The 21,250-nt window shown below is 41.2% G+C and overlaps 1 protein-coding gene across 2 annotated transcripts in view; it reads left to right on the top strand.

Annotated features, from left to right (window-relative positions):
• Positions 1–21,250, top strand: part of LOC106737859 (uncharacterized) — a 283,248-nt gene that overhangs the window by 185,341 nt on the left and 76,657 nt on the right. For both annotated transcript variants that reach the window (XM_019489653.2, XM_019489655.2), the window contains exon 12: positions 13,887–13,957. In XM_019489653.2, the coding sequence (XP_019345198.2) occupies positions 13,887–13,957 (71 nt within the window). The remainder of the gene's footprint in view (positions 1–13,886; positions 13,958–21,250) is intronic.

Consider the following 21,250-nt stretch of genomic DNA (forward strand, 5'->3'; position numbering starts at 1 on the left):
GTGCTGGCAAGTTCTTGACATGCAACATCCAATGAAAAGAAAGTTGTTCAAAAAATGTATAACAGATTTAATCCCCACTTCCATAATAATTGCCCTTTCAGGATAACAACCAAATTTCAAAGGCAGCACAGGATACTACACAACTTCTGGGAATGGTTTGACAAGGCTAAAACAGCTATCAAACTAAAAGCCCTAGCAAAGAAAAGTCTCCTGGGTGGACAAATAGGTGGAACACAAATTTCCTTTATCACATTGGTTCATAATTGCCCTCATTCCACCCACACACCTGGAACATGGCTGTGGCCAAATTGAAAGAAGTGCTCCTAACTGAATAGCCCCCTAGATCTGTCACGAGTAGCCAAATTCCCCATTTGAGTATGGCAGATAGCAAGTGGAGCTTGCCCTGGAGCAGTTTTGTATCTATGCACACTTACATCTTCTGGCTCCAGTTGAATGTTAAAAGTAATTGAAGAGGGGCCGCAGTCATTCCTTGCTATGCATCCTGTTTACACTTATGGAGAAACAATTGTGGCATTTTCAGATTTGATGCCACTGAATATACCCAGTTTTTTAGCTGTTTTCAGATTATATTATATTAATGCAGGACGACATATGGAGATCTGTTTTCAGCCACTACTTGGGCAAGTTACTGCTGCCTCTTTCAAGGTGTTGAAGTCTGTGTGAATTCAGCCTGCTCTACACTTGTAGAATGTAGGTACATGGAAACAAGCACCGCGGTTTATTAACTCCTGCACTGTGTAGAGATTTTATTGTCAGCTGTGTATTTTCTTCCAGTGCTGTGATATGCTCCCCTTGTTGGGTAAAGAATCCGCCTCCTCAGAATAATCGTTGACAGCTCTAACAGCACAAGTGGCATCCCTGCAGCCAGTTTCACCATCCATGCCTGCTGTCTGCAAGCTTCATGCTGAAAATGCCAACAAAGCAAATTATATGCTATTATACAATCACACTATGATCATTTCTGTAGAAAATGTGCCTTTAATAAGCGCATTGTAAGAAGTTCCCTTCTCTTTTGTGTTTAGCATAATGAACCTTTAGATGGAATTTTAAAGAAAACATAGCAGTCACTAAGCTCCTATTTCTATGTTTATTTATCCAGCAATTTACATTAAACGACAAGTGTAATTAGCTTTCCTGGATAAATGCTAAGCAAACTGGGAGTATTTCAAAAACATAATGGGGCACCTTGCAGCGATGATCTTTTTTCTTTTTCCTTTCCCCCTATATTCAGAGAAGATATTCCCAGAAGGTTCACACTTCTCTGGCTTATGCAGTGACTGGCACTTCAAGACATAGAGCCTGAGGAGCTGCAGTGATATGTTTACACCACAGTGGCAGAAACCTCAGTTGTGCCATGAAAGGAATAAAGCGCTTTGAATTGCTTCCCCTCTGTGTGGTATCAACCCCAGAAATGGGGCAGGGAGGACCCCTATACTATCCTCAAAATCAGGGTTTCCGGCATGCTTAAGAGCAGCGGCTCACTTCACCTGCAAGGAGTTATCAATACCTTAGTTGTAGGGTTGATGCATGTGGAGTAGAGGTGGGTGGGAGAGACCTTTCTCTCTCACTGTTGCCATAGTGCTGGTATACTTTCAGGGGCCTTCAGCCACCAATGAGGTCCCTGAGGCAAGGCCTAGACTAGAAGGTAAAGGTGTGATGACAGATAGCTTAGTCATTTGAGAGCTGCAAACCTTCATTTGAACTTCTGAAACAGAAGTTAGCACAAGGTTTTGCTCCTTTTCATATTGGTTATCATGTGAAAATAGTAAACAAGAGCAGGCATAGGCTTTCCTCTCCTGTGGAAAAGCCCATCGAAGAGGATCAAGGGTGGGAAGAAAACTCCACGGTTCCCCTGGTTGAGTCTGCTCTAAGCATGTCTTCCAAGTGGGAAAAGGTTTCCCCCCCTCATTACCTCCAACAGAAGGAGTGGCAGCCCACCCCCAGATCCTGTGGTTCCTTTGAGACCTGCATAAGGCCACAGTGCTATCTGCATAGAGGACATGTGCCTCAGTACTTTAAAGAGAGATTTAAGAACCGTTGAAGTCTGTGCAGTCCTTAATCATGCTGCTCCAATCTAGGTACCCAGCATGGTAGCAGGGGGTCTCAGATCAGTGCTTTCCCTCTCTTGTGGACTGTGCCCATTTTACCAATTCTGGTGATAACTCTCATTGCAAAGAGTGTGAGGCTATTTAAGCTCTAGCTATGCATATCTTAGACACTGGTGCCTTCTAGACTGGCACATCTCAGGGGTACAGTAGCAGGAAAAAACACTCCATGGTGAAGGGTTTGCCAAGTTTGTAATTAGTCACCTCTTACAGTACATGGAAGCAGTCCCATTCTTTTTCTGTCAGAGTCATGAAAAGGAGAAACAGTGTTCATGAATCAGGCCTTTTCTTTTTCACACCTCTACTCCTAACAGTTGGAAATTGCTTATTTTTGGAACAAACAAATTCAGCAAACACCATCTGCTTTTGCTAAAGTGAGCAACAGTGATTAAAACAGACATGAGAATGTGCATCAAAATGTACCCCCCCTCCACCAGCTTTTTTTAAAGAAAAGAACAGGCTGCATAAAAATAAAATAGAAGTTGAGTTTTCTCTTGGAGGGAAAAAAGGAGTAAAAAGAGGAAGGCTTTAAAATGTTAAATAAAACCTGTTTGTGAACTAAACTACCAAACAGGATCTCAAATAAAATTGAAAGCTGAGGCTGACTGGATATGGGAGGACTCGGATACATAGTATGTAACTATTAATCAGCCTGCCTTGGAAGGCATTACAGAAAAGTTACAACATTAATTGCAACCTTCACTTCAATAGAATTATCAGCATATAAAGAATAAAGTTCAGTCTGGACAGGCCAGAAGATTGAAGTTTAATCTGGGGCAGTACACTCCTGTATGTCAACAGAGATGCCACCACTTATTCAGCTGATCCAGATCTATGGGCTAATGACAAGACAAGGGCATCTCACTCTGCAACCCCATAAACATATGGGCTGGAAAATCCTAAGTACAAGGTCTGGAAACATCTCAGGGTAGGCCTCAATTGCAGAGTGCAGTGGTGTTCAAATATACCTGAATTATCTTGGCACCAGAAGTAATAGTGTTGTAGGAAGCATGACCCTGGGCTCCCCCTGCACCAGCAAGTAGCAAGCTTGGCTGGAAGTCCCATTAGTTGATAGGGCTTCCAGCCAGGGGCACACCATGCACCTCTGCAGCTGGGAGCCCCCAGCTGATCCAGGCTTCCAGCCATGGGGTGTACCTTATGTCTAGGAACTGGCATCAGCTGACAGGGGTCCCAGCCATGGGGGCATACCCTATGTCTGGGAGCCCTAACTTGGCCATACGTTCAATTAATGACACGATGGGAACCATGCACAAAGTTGTTCCATATTTTTGTGTAATAACTTTGTGGCTTATTCTTTGTTTTATCACACTAATAATTGCATTAACGCATGGCCAGGTAATGACTAAAAGCATGATTAATTGGCACTGACCTATCCTCTTCTTTATGTACCATTCCCCCAACTTTTGTGCTTCCTGTTGTCTTTGTCAGTGGTGAGTTTGTTTTCTTCACTATCTCTGACAAAAATATTAAGCAATATAGGGCCAGGAACTTATCCCTCTAGTACCGTACTACAGAAATATCTGCTTGATGATGATGATTCCTCATGTACAACTCCATTTTGACCCCTTTCATCCAATATTTAATACATTGAATGTATGCCATGTTAACAGTATATTGCTTTAGTTTTTTTCAATAAAAATGTCTTGTGGTGCTTACTCTTACATGAAAACCGTTGACTATCAACCAAACTTGCAATCTCATAAAAAAGGCACCAAGTTAGCTTGACAAAATCTATTTTCCCTAACCTTATGTTGATTGGCATTAATTATTTTCCCTCCTTCAGTTTTTTATTAATTGAGTCCTATACCAGCCATTCCATTATTTTGCCTAAGATCAGTGTCAGGTTGACAGGCTATAAGTAGCTGCCTTGTGCTTTTTAAACTTTTTTTCAATATTCACACAGCTTTCTTCCACTCTCTGGAACCTCTTCAGTGTTCAAAACCTTACTGACATTTCCAGCTCAATCATTTAGATTGCTTTTGTTTCTTACTTAGGAACTGCTAGTTGTCCTTGTCTTTCATTTTTTCCCCTAGCATTGTACATACTTTGGGGGCCAATATGCAGAGCTCAGTTGAGGCTTCACTCATACTTAATAGACCTGGCCAAATTTTCAGAAGGGTTCAGCAGCCAGCACTTCCCAGTGCCCATTATAACATTTCCATCATCCACTGCTATACTGGAAGATACTTTACACTGTGATCATCCACTGCAATACTGGAAGATACTTTAGACCTGTCCAGTGGACATGGGAACAGAGGAGCTATGCTTAAGGCAACTTAACGAATCAGGCCTTCCTTTTTGAGGTTCACTCTAGCTGTTTACACTGCCTCTGTGAAATATATCTTATTTGTTAGTTGTGTTATTCACTGGCAGGTTACAGCACACGGCATGGTCAGTTTTTCTCCGTATCTTATTTCTAATTTCTCTGGGCTCATGTGAAGAGGTGTGCCAAAGAATAAATTATTAAATGTATGAAAGTGATCAAAAGAATAACCTGTTAATCTCAAGAGTAAATGAAAAGACAGTGACTCTAATTCATTTCTCTGTGCTCTTGTTCCTCAAATGGTTTTGATAAACAGTTCATTGGTTTTTTTGTTCTTATTGTTAAAATTAAAAATGTCCATTTTTTTAAATGGGGTGGGGGGGAACAGGGGACGGGGGACTGCATTGTGTTTTTTAAAACACAGTAGTTTTCAAGATCACCATTCATGGTATGCTGCGCCAAAGAAAGCAACCTGTGTCCTTGAAGCAAAAGTGCATGGGGGTGGGTTAGGGTATTGGAATTGGGGAGGGGGAGGGAGCCATCAAGCGCTTAGATTGTAATCAGATAAAGCTAGCTGTTTGGTATTAGTGTGTTAGCTTTGTCCAAGCCCCTAGCATCCTCAATGAGCCAAAGCACTCTCTTCATTTGTCACCCCAGCGCACCTTTTGTGTGAATAATTTCCCATTGGTATTACCCAGAGCTTGGAGTCGATAGCCGACTAGCCTCTTCACTTGTACCATTATTTCCAGCAAGCTTGATACATCTGCAATAAATCCTAGAGGATTTGCAAGTGGACTGAGGGAGCGTGAGTGACAGAATGAGCTGATAAGGTCTGAATCCTACAGAAACAAAAGGCTTTCCATTTTGTTCTGACAAGACAGTCACTGCCTTTGAATTGATTTGATTTGATCAAGTTTTTGCCAGCTGTCTATACAAGTTCAAGCAAGTGAAGAATTAAGCCCAGAAGCTTTCTCTCGCCCTCAAAAAAACCTTCATATCAATGTGAGGGAAGAAAATATCTTTCATGAGTTTGCTTGCTTGCTTGCTTTGATAACACAGGATCTTTGAAGCACTTAGAGCCCTTCTCTAATTATGTTTTCAGATGAGAAGACTTTGAAAATTATGATTCAGAGCTCTTTGGAAGAGCATCTTAAATATGGAAAGAAATTTGCTCACAGAGCCAGATCCATTTGGTGCTAAGGAGCTGTAATATATTTTGACATTTATAAGGTAGATCGTCGTAATGTTCTTTAAATTCTTATTTTCATGTTTGTGTTTATTCAGAAAAGCATGAATCAGAAACAGCATCTATTTTTCAGCCTTGTCCGTTTAATGCATCGTGCAATGCTACAGTGCCAGGGGATATTCTAAAATGGTAGAAAAACACTAGATATGGGTAAAAGGTTCAAACTCATTTGACACTTGTTAAAATGAAGACAAACTTGGTGAGTTGGTAGTGAGGTGTATTAGAAGAGTTTAGAATAGATGACCCGGTGCACCAGTCTAGGAAAGGCAAAGCTTTAGTGAAAAGTTTTCCTATGGCATGTTAAACATTGTTCCTAGTTAGTTCAACTTAATTTTATTTTCTAATACTGGAATAGACTCGCTTTCTTGGAACTTTGCTGTCTGATTTAGTGTTTTTATTTTTGAGACATATTTTGCCTACTAGAATACATCCGTGGAGGAAATATTCTTGTGTCAAGAAAATGTCAGCATTTTTTTTGCTGTTTTGCTTGTTGCATGGTAAATATAAGCTCATATGGTGAACTATATAACAGAAGGGCTTTACATCTACTCCAGGCAAAAAATAAAAAGGAGTGACCTTTTACCATTAACATGCAAAAAATTAGCAGGTTTTTGGAGTGTCTTATCAGCATATATGCTGAGGAGAAAAAGGGAAGGTTTTCATTTGTATGAATTTGATTTTTCAGAAGCGATGCCTTTCCCCCAACACTGTACATATGCATAATTTTCAAGTTTATATTTCTGTATGCAATTACCAACATCCCTCATTTAAATTGTGTACTTTACATATTCAGCTAACATAAATAATTAGGCACCTAAGCCGCTACTTGTACATCTGCCTGATTCTTGCACAACCAAATACAGGTATGCAAGTATAGTGTAAATCTACTTCAGACTTAGTGGTGCGAGTCTTAGGCCAGGTACAGACATTGCACTTTTACCAGTATAAGTGATCAGAAATCAGTATAAGTGACCGAAATAGAACAGAAGTTCAGCACACATAGACTGGTTTAAAAATGGCAGAGCCTAGTCTAAGATTTGCCCTCCCCTCCCTGGCAAATATATGTTCTGGTCACTACTGATCTAAACTATGCTGCTTACAGAAAACTACGTAACTTAGATTGATTCCACATTGAACTTTTTGAATGTCTGTACCTAGCCTTCATGTCCTGATCCTCAGCCGTGTCATTGGATTCTTGGGTCATAGCATTAATTAGTTTCTACTCCAGCAAGGCTAGACAGTGCATATTTATTGCACTCTATGAATAGTCTAATAGGTTTAATATTTAACTGAGATGCTGAATATTCCTTTGCTTGCATTTTCCTTCCTATCCATCTCATGAACATCTCTGATTTTTCACTTAGCAGCCTTACTTAAGTGGCTGAATAAGATTCCAGTCCCTCTTTCCAGAAGGGAAAATTATCAGTCACAGTTGTTGACTATTCTGTTATCACTATTAACTGTGTAGATGTATTTTAATGTCCTTCAGAACTTTGCCATCCATGGTCTGACAGTTAAAGCACTGTGTATGTGTATATACACAAACATATATACATGTGCATGTGTACAAACATATACACATGCGTATGTATATATGATCAGTGAGTTTCATTTCTCCCACCAGTATACTTTCTGATTTGGGAGAAACTTCTTAATGTCTCTGCACTTCAGTTTTTCCATCTGTAAAATGGGAATAAGTCTTATTTTATGTAGGTATTTTGAAATTTAATGCATAAACATTTGGAAACCACCACATGATGTTTATTATGTTTTAAAATCACACAGAATAAAAATAAAAACTCAAACAAACCCTAGAACATGCTATGGGGCCAGGTAAGAATGGCAGTTGCTACTGAGTTTTCAGTACAGCTAATTTTTTAAACTTTGAAATCTTGTCACATGTCAGAATTAAAGCTGCCTGTGCAACCTTAATTTGTCCCTCTCTGTACGTATGTGTTATGTAACAATTTTAGCGATGTTACTGCTTTTTCCAACTTCCCTTAATCCTGGCATTTGCTAAACTTTGAGGGTCTGACTTTGCACCCCCTAATAGTCATGCTGTGTCCAGGAAAAGATTCTTAACAGAGCCAACTGAAAGAAGAGAAATTCCCTCCTATGGGAGCATATTGACTCCTATGTGGCTCATCAACAGTTAGACCCTTTAGATTACTAGCATAGACATTTTCACTTTGAGCTGACCGACTCAGCAACAGCAATAATGGGCTGCTGTTCTTTCTGTGGGCCAGCTGTTACAGCTAGGTGGGGCCCATATTTTGCCATTGTGTTTCAAAGATGTGGGGTAGTAGCAGAGATGGTGCTGCGTGCACAGGTGAAGCAGTCTCTGTTCTCAGTACCAATGGCTTTACTGTTGCAATCCCTGATTGCTCAGGAAAGCAATGCAGGAAGGAACCTTGCTTAGCCTGTGCTGCCATGGAGTATAGCAATGAATGATTAAAAATGAACAAATGGAAAAGTTCAGTGTTTCAGAAACTGAGCAGATTTAGGTAGATTTTCACAGAGATGGAACAAAGGACATCCTTAGCACCAGTGCAACCTCAGACCCAATGTACATGTCAAATCCCTGCTCCAAATCCTGGAAGTAGTGGGAGTCTTCAACAAAAGGGCTGTAAGAATTCTTGTAGCATAGGCGAAGCAGGGAAACAAGCTGAACTTTGTTGACTGACATTTGCCAAAAAAAAATTAAAATACCCCCTTTTTAATCATTAATCTTTTTTTTAATTAGAAAAGTTTTTAATCAGACACTTTTAATCAGAAATGTTATGGTGGAAAGTGTTGGGCAGTGTTAATTATGGTGATTACAGTCTATACCACCCACAATCTGTACCACCTAAAATTGAGGCCCTTTTAGAAGAGTTGTAGCCACACATTCTTCTGATATATTTTTACAAGATCCTAGCTTCAGAATGGAGTGTGGGAGACTAATAAAATTGAATTGATTTACTTATTCTGATGAGGGAAGGGAACATGCTTTTCAGGTCTGTTGGCCTTTGAGCTCCCTCTTGGTCCCAGGATTGAGCCAGGCCTGCAAGCTTCTAAGCGTGCTCACTTCCTGCAGGCCTTAGGGAGTAGACCAGGAGTGGGCAAAATGGCAGATCTGGTTGGCAGCTGGACTGTATTTCCCAGCAATCCCTGTCTGAACAGCACAGCTTGGGCCGATCTCCATGGAGACCCCAGGAGTGGCACGACTGTGACAGCACGAGGTTGTGATGGCCCCGTGCTCCTAGGATCTCCATGGAGACTGGCCCAAGTGATGCTGACAGGGCATGCTGCTGGGAGAGGAGCTACATTTGGGGCTGGGATCTTGCGGAGGTGACAGTGCAAGCCAGAGCTGGGGCAGAACCACAGTCCGCTGCCTGCACATCTCTGCCTGAGGAACCTGTGCTTGTTGCAGGGGCATGCAGGCAGCAGATCACAGCTCAGCCCTGGTTCCAGCCCCTTGTTATCACCACCACAAGATCCCAGCCCTGGCCCCAGAATATCTCCACACACAGCCACACACCCTGCCAGCACTGCTCAGGCTGGTCTCCATGGAGACCCTGGGAGCGTGGGACCATGATGGCCCTGCACTGTCATGGGCCTGCCACTGCTGGGGTCATGGAGACCAACCAGAGCGATGGAGGCGGGGGCTGCTGGGGAATGGAGTCCACCATGGGTCCGATCCAGCCCATGGGCCGGAGTTTGCCCATCCCTGAAGTAGACAGTAAATGAGGAAGCTGATGGAAAGATCCTCCCTTATTAGATCTCGTGTTACCCTCTGAGTCTGTTTGTTTTCAGTACCTTTCTAATTATATGGGCATTTGTTCCTGTATCTTCTTCAGTTCTTTCTCTAAGCACATTGCCAGTGTGTAACACCTCAGAGCCACGCTTCCACTTCAGCTCAGCATCTTCCAGTTTTTTAGCTCTAATTGTCTACTTCTCATTTACAGCATCGTGGTGTTGTTCCCCCAGTTGTTTTTGTCACATGCATAATCCTGAAAACACTGATGGTAAATCCTGAGAGATCTTTTTTTCTCAGTGTTGCTTTCAGGGCACTGCAGTTGTGACAGTCAGTAATATGCCCTCCAATCATGTAGTTCTGTTTACTTTCCCCTAAATCTGTATGATTTTTTCTTACAGCTATTGACTAAGTATCCTGCAATGCTTCTTTCTGGTATGTCCTGAGGCAGCACCTTTGTCTTGTCCTAATGAGATTTTTTTTCATATTTAATGTTTTTTGATTCCCTGTAAGTATAAACTTAATTCATGTTTCCTCTGATTTGAATAAGTGCTTAAAAGTTCATAGGCCAGAGCCTTACCTTGTATAATGGGAGCAGCTTCAGTGGAGTTAAGCTTGTTTATACCAGCTGAAGATTTGGTCTCCTATCCCCATTTAGAATCTATTTTATAACCCCTGGGCCTAAGCATAGAATCTTAAATGTAGTTTTATCTAGTAGGTGATTAAAGGTGAAGCAAATTTGCACTGGAAACTTTGGGGCTCTTTTAAAATGGCTATTCCAGGCAAGGAATTGCTATTCATTAAGAAGTTGTTCAGTAACGCTACATTAAAAGTTAATGTGATCTGTGGATGTGTAACCTAGGGTAAGTCAGAAACTAGGGGCATGGTGGTTAATTTTACCTCTCTATACAGCAGCGATGAGACAGACACTGCATGCAGTTCTGATGTTTATTGTAACAGGGTCGGACTCAATGTATTGTAATTTGGGGTTGGACTTGATGATCTGCTAAGGTCCCTTCTGACCCAAACATCTATGAAGTTATGAAAAAAACAGCCCCCTGCCTGACTCACCTTGGCTATGTGGCTCAGGTGGCTGGGCTCCAATTAAGTCAGCCAGTGCTGTGTCAACCAGAAGAGCCTTGTCAATTGGCCCAGGACCTGGGGAACATGGGCTAAGAACAGGCCTGGAGATGGAGTCACTGGAGGTGTGTACCAGTACACTGGAAACAGGTCTGGATGCTCTTTCTGCTGCCAGAAAGGATCCGGCAGTTTTCCCCAACACCAGCACACCCAGAGAAGCATTGGATGGTCATCCTGCTGCTGAGGAGTCTGAGGAAAAAATGGATGCTCACCTCACAGCTGGAAGGAGTCTGGTTGCTCCCCCTGAAGCCAAAATTTCCAGGGAAGCACTGGACACTATCCCCACTGCTGGAGGATTAGGGACCCAGCTGGACTCTCTCCCTCCTGATGGAGGCCTGGTGGGAAAGTGAGCCTCCTCAGGGGTGTTGGTGGCTGCCATGAGACAGTTCCATACCTGGTCTAGCGCTAGGGCAGGAAGAACTTGTGTGAGAAGGGCAACTTGCCAGGAAGCATAGGGGCTTGATGGTGGGGGAATGAGGGGTGCACTAGGCACCAGAGCAACCCATGCCCAAGAAAAGGATTGCTTAGCATGGAGGTATCATTGCTTTGCTTGGCAGCCCAGTCTGAGCCATTTAAGTTACATTATGTGTTTAGTTGTGATTTTGAAGATAAAAGGCAGCAGCAGGATCTGCATGGTCTCAATTCTCGCCGGACATCTGGCATAGAAGAAAAGACCACGTTATCAAGCTGAGATGTCACCAGGGTGATTACAACACCCGAGTGGAAAGGAGTGGGGTGTAGGGGAGGAGGAGCCCTACAAAAGCCAAACCAATGCAGTGGCACCTGGATCCTCAGGGAACCACTCATCACCACCTCCAGGCAAGTGAAGGTTCACCCTGTGGACAAAACAAAGTTGAGGTGGGCAAATAGGTCCCCGTGAGGGACCTAAAGAGCTTTATTTGTCTGGTTCATCAAAGATGGACAAATTGAGAGCTGACTTGATTACAATATACAAGTAACTGTTCAGGGAGAAAATGATGGCTACTAAGCTAACAAAGGAAAGCATAACAAGAACCAACTGGTGGAAAGCTGTATCCAGACAAATTCAGATTTAGAAATAGGGCACTTTTTTTTAATACTGAAAATGATTAGCCATTGGAACAGTGACCATTGGAGCCTTCAAATCAAGACTTGATGGTCTTCTAGAAAATACATATTAGACACAAGTTATTGGGCTCATTACAGGTATAACTGTAGAATTCCATGGCCTGTCTGTGCAGGAGTCTGGTCAGATGATATACTTATCTCCCTGGCTTTAAAATACAGTTAAATAAGTTCTCTTAAAATTCGCTTCAGTTGATGTTATTCTTTGGGGAGGGAATTGAAAAGGATTAATTATGAAATTAATATTTGAATAAAGTACTTTGAAATGAATTAATGATGTTCTGAAATTCTTTCAAGACTTTATTTGCAGTAAACCAGGTAGACAGAGGTAGTTAGCCATCTAGTTTAGCAGTTAACTTGGTAAATTGCCTTTTATAAGAAGAGCAGCTTTATACAATTGGGAATCACCAGGTGGCGCCAATACAGATAGTCTTATAAATTGTATTTACTGAGGGTGGGATTTTCTAAAACTGTTGAGATTTACTTCAGTATTCACATGGACCAACAGCTAGCACTTTTGAAAACCTCACCGTGAAAATATAGGTAGTTAGATCATGTATAAATGCTAATTATCAGTGGTGGTGCATTTCTTTTATAGAAGTTGAATGTTTTACCAGGAAAGTGGCTTCTCTCTGACTGGAATCTTTTTAAGGTGTAGAGCCATGTGGTGTAGGATAGATACATACAAAGCAAGCACAATCCAGTGTCAAAATGCTCTGATTTTCTCATCGTCTCTAGATAACATAGTTTGGTTGTAATGCAGGTACACATCATGCAGTGATAACAGATGTAGGAGCAACTGTCAAATTATTACATTTAGCTACTTAAAAACATGTCCTTTGTTGTGTTGTGGTAGAAATCTATGGAACTTTTTATTTTCCTCACCCAGATATTGTTTATTTGGTGTGTGGAGAATGAACTACTGTGACACTGCAACAGAGTTATTACTCCTTTGACTCCATTTGGGATGTAGACCCAGCTGAACAATGAAACTTGCATATAAATAGTAACCTTTCTTCCAATGTACCTCCAAAATGCATCCTGAAGGCAAATGTATTCTTTCTGGAAGAAAGACGATTGATATGTTTTAGGCAACAGAAAGAGCACTGTGTTGTTTCACTGCTCATGCTCTTTCCAATTTAAAAAAAAAATGTTAATATTTCAGAAATTCTTCCTGGGTTCTCAGGACTCATTCACAAACTAAATAGCCCTGCTTGCTTGTTCTCACTCTGAATGAACAGGAAATCATAGGAACTAAGGTCCAGCACTTTTTCCCAGCAGGGCCTGAGTTGCCAGCACTTCCCCTAAACTGAAAATAATATCTAGCTGTTTTGTTAGAAGAAGAAAAATATGATGCAATTATGGAAACAATGACTTAGAGACTTTCAGAAAAAAGCTCAAAGAAAGAAAGAATAACTGGCTTGAAGAGTCTGAATGCAGTAGCTGCTTATTCTGTACCATGGATGGTACCTACTGATTCCACTGCTTCCAAGCTCAGATCTCTGCTTGGAGCATGCCAAAAAAAATCTCTCCTTTGTCCTCATCCTAATGTGCTCCATTAAGTGTGAGGGCACCAGACCATCTTCATACAACCTTACAACTCAGTCCCCTCTCGGTCCTGAAACCATAGGCCAGGACACAGGCAATAACAGAATCGCAGCAAGAAAAAATCAGAAGCCCAGATAATTTTGGACCAGTATTTCCTACCTGATTTCAGCTGGATGAAAAATAGCAAAATAATTGCAATTTTTTGTGTCATAAATATTTCTTGATATCCTTGTCTCATTTGTATTTCTGTCCTGGACAATGAAATAAAATACAACAGGTTTGGAGGGTCTTTGAGATTTTGAAAGTATCTGGTTGACCTTTGCTTTATGTAACTGAAGTATGAGGATACTAATTTTTAGATGGTTAAAAACAAACAACAAAGTATCAACACGCTCCCAGACTGTAGCCTCACCAGGATGGAGCTCCTATGTGTTATACATGTTAAATATGTCCTCTTCAGAGCTGCCTCTGACTATGTGCCCTGGGCCAGGTGAAAAGACATTTTCACAAAAACAAATAAAGAAATAGCAAATGGAAATTTCCACTAGGAAGATGATTCTGCAGTTACTGGGAGGTCAGCATTATTGTGCCTTTAAAAATAGTGTCCCTATATTAATTTTTTTTCATAAAAATGCTGCAGAAAAAGGGGAAAAAATAGTTCTTTTATGAGCTATTTTATCCTTTTTTTGTCCTCTCTTGCAGTCGACTTTTTGGCAAAATACTGCATCTTCAGCCAGGAGAAGTTGGCTAAGTACAAAAGGGCTTTTGAAGCGGTAAGTGTAAATTCAGACTTCTTTTCTTTTCTTTCTTCCTCCCCCCCCCCTCCTGTGTCTGTAGACAGTTAAGCAGAAATAATAAGCACCATTGCTTGCAGTACACGTCCCATGAATTACTCTGACATCAAATGTAACTTTAGAATGGAGGCACGCTTTATTCTTTTCGGCGAACTGTTCCCCTATCCATTCTTTATTTACATGTCGTGAGCCTAAGCGTTGCACAGCCAGTCAGAACACACACACACACAAAAAAGGAAAAAACGGAGGATGCCATTAAACAAATTAAAAGGGATGGGGATGACTAATACAGTACTCTTGGAATCTGCAATTTGATTAGTCTGAGTTTAATACACAAAAGCAGCGCCGAAGCAGGAGGGGAGTCGAAGTGCTCTTTAATAACCTTCTACAATTAAATTATGGTGATGAATTTAACTATTCTGTGCTGCTAAAGGGGTCTTATTATCTGATTGACTCTGAAAGAAAGTCAGTATGTAACCAGGGTTCTTGAATCCAGCTATTTGGAGACATACAGTAGTTTTATGCTTTAACAACTGCATTTTTTTTGCATGGTTTCCCCATTTGAATTCATTTGTGATTTGAGCATGATGGCTCTTAGGGTTATTCTGACTACATTTGATGACAGTGCATGATAACCCTTTTACTGCTGTGCTCAGAGAGCAAGGTCTAAAATAAGCTGATAGTGTTTTGTCTCCCATTCTGTATTTTCGCTTTAAAATGTTATCATTTCCTTTGTTTTTCCACATTGTCTAATGATGCATCTGTTGAACATAGACATAGAGTGTAAAGAACACCTTAATATCTTTGTGAACGAAAGGGATCATATGAATTACATGAATATTAATCTCGGATATTGTTTGTAGCCTTCTATTTCTTTCCATGCTTAACTTAAGTCATGCCAGACTCCAGTCCAGAGTCACTTCAGACCAAATGTTCTGTGAAGGCTTGGAAAGTCAATGTGTTAATATAGAGTAAGAAAATATCTTCTTTAAAATACTACATTTGTATTAATGACTAAATAGCAACTAGATTTGTTCAGTTCTTTGGCCATCTGCCCTTACAGGCTTCACAATCAGTCTGGGGTCAAAGTCAGGTAGCTTCATACAAAAGAAGAGAATGTGAAAGAAACAGAATCCAAGTGTTGGTGCTAGGGGATGTTGCTCTTTCACTAAGGGCCAGTATCCTGGGATTTTTATTCCAAAGTTTGGCCATAACATTTTAAGGATATCAAGGTAGAAGAGAAAGGAGAGACAATTGTGGTAGGTAGTTATTCAGTCAGAGCCTGATTCTGATGCCCATTTGCATGCTGAGTCATATCTTGCTCCTTACATAGTCTCACTGAAGGAAGTGAGACTGCTTGTGGAGCTAAGGCATTGAACAATAGGGGTAAGCGTGGTAGAATTCTGTATACAGCGTAATGTGCTCGGCATTACCAGCCCTTGCAAACTGATGAGCATTGTAGTCCTTTGGAACAGGGAATGCTGAAGGGTTGCTTTTGTCCCATTGTACTATATTCCCTTTCCCCACAAATTATTCTGGGGCCAAATTCTGAGGCCTTTATTCAGCACATACTGAGCTCAGTGAATAAGGTCTGATTAAAAGCCAAGGGCAAGACTGTAAATAGTCCTCTGCAGCTGTCCGTGGGTGTAGGGGGTGTGCGCTATAATCCTTGAGCACATGTTCTTTTGAGCTGCTTACCTGGATTCCTGCTATGTGCACAGGCAAGTGAACAGGCCTTGCTCAATTTTCTTTCCTGAAATGTTGCAAGCATTTATGTTTTCAAAAATATTTGAAGTCAGTGTAATTTGAAGTCATCCAGTTCTGGAATAACTCTCCATGAATAGTAAATGGATGGGCCATGCAACTGAGAAGTACACATCATTGTCTGAAAAGATGGCTTGGGCTAGCTTTGTGGTCATGGCCCGGTGTGCTGTGGTCTAGTCCCTCAGAATAAGTTAAAAGCAGTCGGAAGATTGCTTGGATTTATTTTGGTTGCCAGTTGCCCCAGGGAACTGTGAGAACAACTGAGAAAAAAGGCCACTAAGTTCCCTTCTTCAGGGAGAATGGGGGCATTTGGACTATATACTAGTTCCATGCCAGAGCCCTTTTCACTGAAGAGGTTCTTCTTCCATAACCAGCTAATCCAACTTTAGGGTTACTTTGAAGTATGACCCACTGCAAAGTGATCTCAGTACAGTTGAGGTTTGGAGCCTATAAGTTCTGCATGTCTTCCTGTACAGTTACTGCCACATTTCAGTATACTTTTTAAACATTTTGGCCAGATCCTCAGACACTGTAAATTCACAAATTGAGCTTCCACAACTTTCCATTAGCTGAGGCTCTGTTCGTTTGTTTGTTTTTTTAATGCAGTACATTCTTTTAATGGCAATGATCTATTTTTACTTTTGTGAATGGGCAGTTGAGAGCAGCACCTTTCGGTTAAGGGCAGTGGGAGGAAAGCTTTAGCTTTACTATTTGATATTTCAATAGAACATTTCATCTTTAAACAGTAAAGTTCTTCCTCTGCTCATTAAGCTAATACAGTATTAAGTCAGGATGGAAATTTCCATTATGAACTAGTGATGAAAGTCAAGCATAATGTCAGTTTTCAGCGAGATGCCAGTGAGAGATTTGAGAACTCAGATTTTAATACAGTAGTATAAAAATAAACTTCAAGCAGCATTCACAGTTTATACTTGGTGAAAAGGGCAGCTCACTGCATGAAACCTGAGGATGCTGTGCTGAGCAACATTTCCTTTTAAGAAGATTGTGCTCCCAAATTAACTTGTTCTGATGCTAAGCATAGCAGAAACAGTGCTGCTGCTAAGCAGAACAATTGCTTTTCCTTTGCAGTCTGCCTGCTGTTTTTTTCAGTCCTGCTTTGTGTTCCAACCCTTGGCTGGGTCTGGGACAGTGGTTCAATAACTGTGAAGCTCTGTGTTTAGATCCAAGTCAAATCAGTGACACACAAATTAAGGGCAGGCAGCAAACCCTGAATGTGCCAGTTTTGTAAAATCAGTCTTTAGAATAAATGAGCTGATAGCCTGTTTTATTTTACTGTTTATGCACCCTCCACTCTTGCATGTTGACTGTTATGTATAATTCTCACATCATGTTAAATTAAAATCTTTACTGTATCATTGCAGCCCACCAGTAAAAATAACACTGTAGCTGTGGCAAAACTCCCACAATGTTGCATATTGTTGATGACTGCCTGCTGATTAAGTTCAGTGGTGGACTACAGGAACTGCGCATAGCCACTGAGGATGCATGGCTCAGCAATTATGCACACGTTAACTGACTGACCAGTAAAAAAACCAACCAGAACTCCCCCCCCAACCCCCCCCCCAAAAAACCCCAAAAATAAAAAAAACACTCACTAGCAGTAATCAAATGTATGACCAAAAAATACAAAAAGAGCAATTTTAAGCACCTTGCTTGAAGTCAGTAGTTAAACAAGGATTTTGGATATGGATAAAGACATTATCTTTTGGTCAACATGTAAAGGAACATCATAGGATCTATATAATTTATAGAAGAACTGTTGAAAAAGGAACACCCATAATTCCTAAGTCAGGATGGAAAAGAATCATACCAAAACCTAATAGTGATGCCAAACATTAGAAAAAGGAATTAAAAGCAAGAAGGAATCTTAGAAAAGACAATCTGGGAAATTTAAATCTTTAGACTCTTCATGGAGGTTCACCATGATGCAGTCACAAAAGCTTGAATGCCCCTAGGTGGAACAGGGAGTAGGAAAACAAGAAATGCCTAGTATGGCAAAAGGGCAAGATGTACAGAAGTATTTGGATTAAATAGATATCCCTTAAAATACAGTTAGCCAGTATCCCCCTTAAATGGTGCTCATGCGTAGTCAGGCTCCAGAGCTAGGGGCAGAAATTGCACATAAACTGGCAAAAGTGATGAAATGGTTCAAATCTGTAATACAACAAATCTGTAATACAACAGTGCACATAAATTGCTTTCAAAATGGCCAAAACATTAAACCTGTAACAGAACAGAAGTGTACTGCAAATAAACCAGTTTCAAAATGGCTGAAACTAGTTTAAGGTAAACCTGGTTGAATATAGTATCAGATTGAACTGATTTAGGTCCAGCCAGTTTATGGAGCTTCTGTCCCAGACCCTGCTGGCATTGTGCACAGATAGAAACAAGGCAACACAGGACCTCCTGGTCTCGGAGTTCAGTCCCCTGCTATTGTGTGCAAACACATCTGATGATCCCTTCTGTGAGCTGAACAAGTTGAGTCTTAAAAGCAGTTGAGCTGGTTGTACCTCTACTCCTGTTGGAGGACTGTTTAAGGCCTTCAGTCCTCTGGTAATGAAAAACATTCTGCAAATTCCCTGCCTGTTTTTTTTCTCTACAGGCAGTTTATACCCATTTGTTCTTGTGCAATGTGGCCCTTTAGATTAAACATCTTCTTCTCCCTCTCCAGTGTTTTCTGTGCTGGTATATTTATAGACAGCAATTTGATTCTCCTTCAGCTTTTATTTTGCTAGGCTAGAAAAGCCAAGCTCTTTTGATTAGTCATAAAGTAAATCTCCATTTCCTTCATCATCCTGATAGTCCTTTGTACCTGCTACAGTACATCTTTTTAAAATGTGGATAACCAGAATTGGAAACTATATTCAAGCTGAGATCTTACCAGTGCCCTGTTGAATGGCATTACACTTCTCTATTCAAAATACCTAATGTATCCAAAGGTCACAGTTTTCATAGATCACATTCATAGCTCATTATCAGCCTTCCATTTCGTACTGCACATTCTCACCCTGTATTTATTATCCATAATTCCTGAATTCAGTTTTTCATGTGTGAGATTCTGATCTTCCTGTGTATTGATGATGCCTCCCAGTCTTGTGTCAGATGTGGGCCTGTTGCACAGAGCAGCTGGTCTCACCAGGTTTTTAACTTAGTTTAATTGCTGCCATCATCTGAGATGACAGAAAGGACTCGTGGATTCTCCCTTACCTTTGCTGTTTTTGATATTACCATATCTGGATGGGTATGATGTTCTAGGTCTCTCTCTTTCCATTCTTTCTAACTCTTGTCCTTTCAATTAACCCTTTTAAGGATGAAGCCATTATTATTAGAATATTTTCATATTGCAAGAATTTTTATTTGGAAGTAAGGATAGATGCAGTATTAGACGTCTTGTGCTACTGAGTGTTTTGTTTTGGTTAAAAAGAGCTGTCCCTTTAAAAAAGGTGTGGAACTTCAGGGGAACTTCACTGCCATGTATATGAGAAGATATGAGTGGTGTGGAGGAGACTCTGTCAGTGTGCAGAGATTGGAAAGCCCTGCTGTGTAAATTCCAAAAAAAATCAGAATTGGACTTAGTATCCCTCCTTTTCAGAAAGCAAGGTTCATTTTTAAAGGTATAAAATTAGCACGTAGTAGGATAGTGGATGCCTTGGGACATTGCTAATAGGTTACAGAGCTTTTCAGCTATAGCTTGTTTGAATCCGGTGAAGCTCAATGTGTTAAAATTTAAGTCTGAATTACAGATCTTTGATGGTTATGTGCAGCGCTGGATCCAGAGCGGGTATAGTAGCATGTCTGCACCTCACTTTTGGGCTGGACCATGATGCTGGAGACCCTGGGGACATTAACAAAAAAAAGCCCCTAAAGTGGAAGAGAACCCCTGCTTCTCGTCTGTGCTCAGATGCACATCCCCATCCCCTCCCCTCCCCCTCCCCTCCCCTCCCCTCATTCTCCACCTGCTGTGGCTGCTTTCCCTGCTGTCATAAGGGCAGGGAAATCTTCATAGCTGCTCCTGTCTGCTCCAGCTGGGCTGTGCAGGAACTGGGCAGTGGCAGCAGCAGCAGCTTTCCATGCCTGCTCCTGGGGGACCAGGCAGTACGAGGGAACCTTACCCCTCCTTATTGCTGCTGCTGCTATTCCCAGCTAAGCCCAGCTCCCATGCAGCCAAGCTTGAATGGGCAAGAGCAGCTCTGAACCTTTCCTCTGCTCCTGGGACAGTCAGGAAAGCAGAAGCAATTGGAGGAGGATGGGAGGGAATGTGCCTCTGAGCACAGGAGAAATCGGGAATGCTTACTTGCTTTGGGAGCTCTAAGAAGTCCCCAGAGGTTACTGCAGCTATGGGAGGCAGGGGCTGTTACCAAATGTACCAAAGACATAATTTCATCTTCATAAAAAAAAAGCAGCCATAATATTTTGACTAATTTCCTCATTTTAGAAGGCCAGATTTACTGTTTTTGAACATCAAGGGTTGGCAAATCTGATTCTGGCAGTTTCTGAAGTACCTGTACTCCATGAGATGTTGGTGTAAGAGGCAAGCTCCTCCATAGACTATAAAATTGATTTAATTCTAGGTAACAAGGGGGAATGTTCTCTTATCACACTTTTAGGCTGGTTTCCATGTGGACCAAAAACAACCAAATATACCAAATTTTACTCAAAAACATTTCCTGTAAATGGCTGTGTCCGATTCTGACAAAAGCCTTTGTTCCTAAGAAGTTACTAAAACTCAGTCAATGCATTATATCTTAGTGACAGAATAACTGTATAACACTACGTGTGTCAGTGAGACATATGTTAACTCGCTGCACAAGAGATGCTTGCACAAGGTATAGAATTACTTGGGAAGAGCTTTGAATGTGCATGGGTTGTTTCCTTCTTTTTTGGATTTTCTAAAAGCTCCATCTTTGTTTCAAGCAAGGGCTGTCTCCTTTTACATGCGGAGCCCTGCCTTATCCATTAAATGCTTTGCTGCAGCACACTGAACAAGAAGGGTCATAAAGGAGCACTGCACCTGAGAAGACTCCATTCAGTGATGCAGGCCTCCTCTGCCTCATTGGCTGCACACTTTGCTGAAAAGTAAACAGAAAGGGGCTCTTGAAGCCCTTCCTCCATTAGGATGAAATTCACCTGTGAGCATGCAGTCAGAAGCAAGACCTGCAGACCACTTAAATCCTTGCTACATTCCAGTATGCACTATATAATGTGGAATGACCTATGCAGTCCTTAGTAGAGATGAACTTATTACCAGTAGTAGCTGGTCTGTACTGGCTCTTTTCTGTAAAGAACTACACATTTGGTCATGTGTAGATTGGTTATGTAACATTGTTCACCATGATACCATATTTTCTTTGCTAACAGTTTATTCAATTCATTGGTGGGCAACAGGGGAGGAAGAAAGGAGAGCAGTAGAATACAGACACTGGCCTGCAAAAAAACATATTTCAACTAACTTAAGGAACTTATGGACAGGATCCTCTAAGGGACAAA

Source organism: Alligator mississippiensis, chromosome 4 (genome assembly GCF_030867095.1).
Source record: "Alligator mississippiensis isolate rAllMis1 chromosome 4, rAllMis1, whole genome shotgun sequence".
NCBI classification, from domain to species: Eukaryota; Metazoa; Chordata; order Crocodylia; family Alligatoridae; genus Alligator; species Alligator mississippiensis.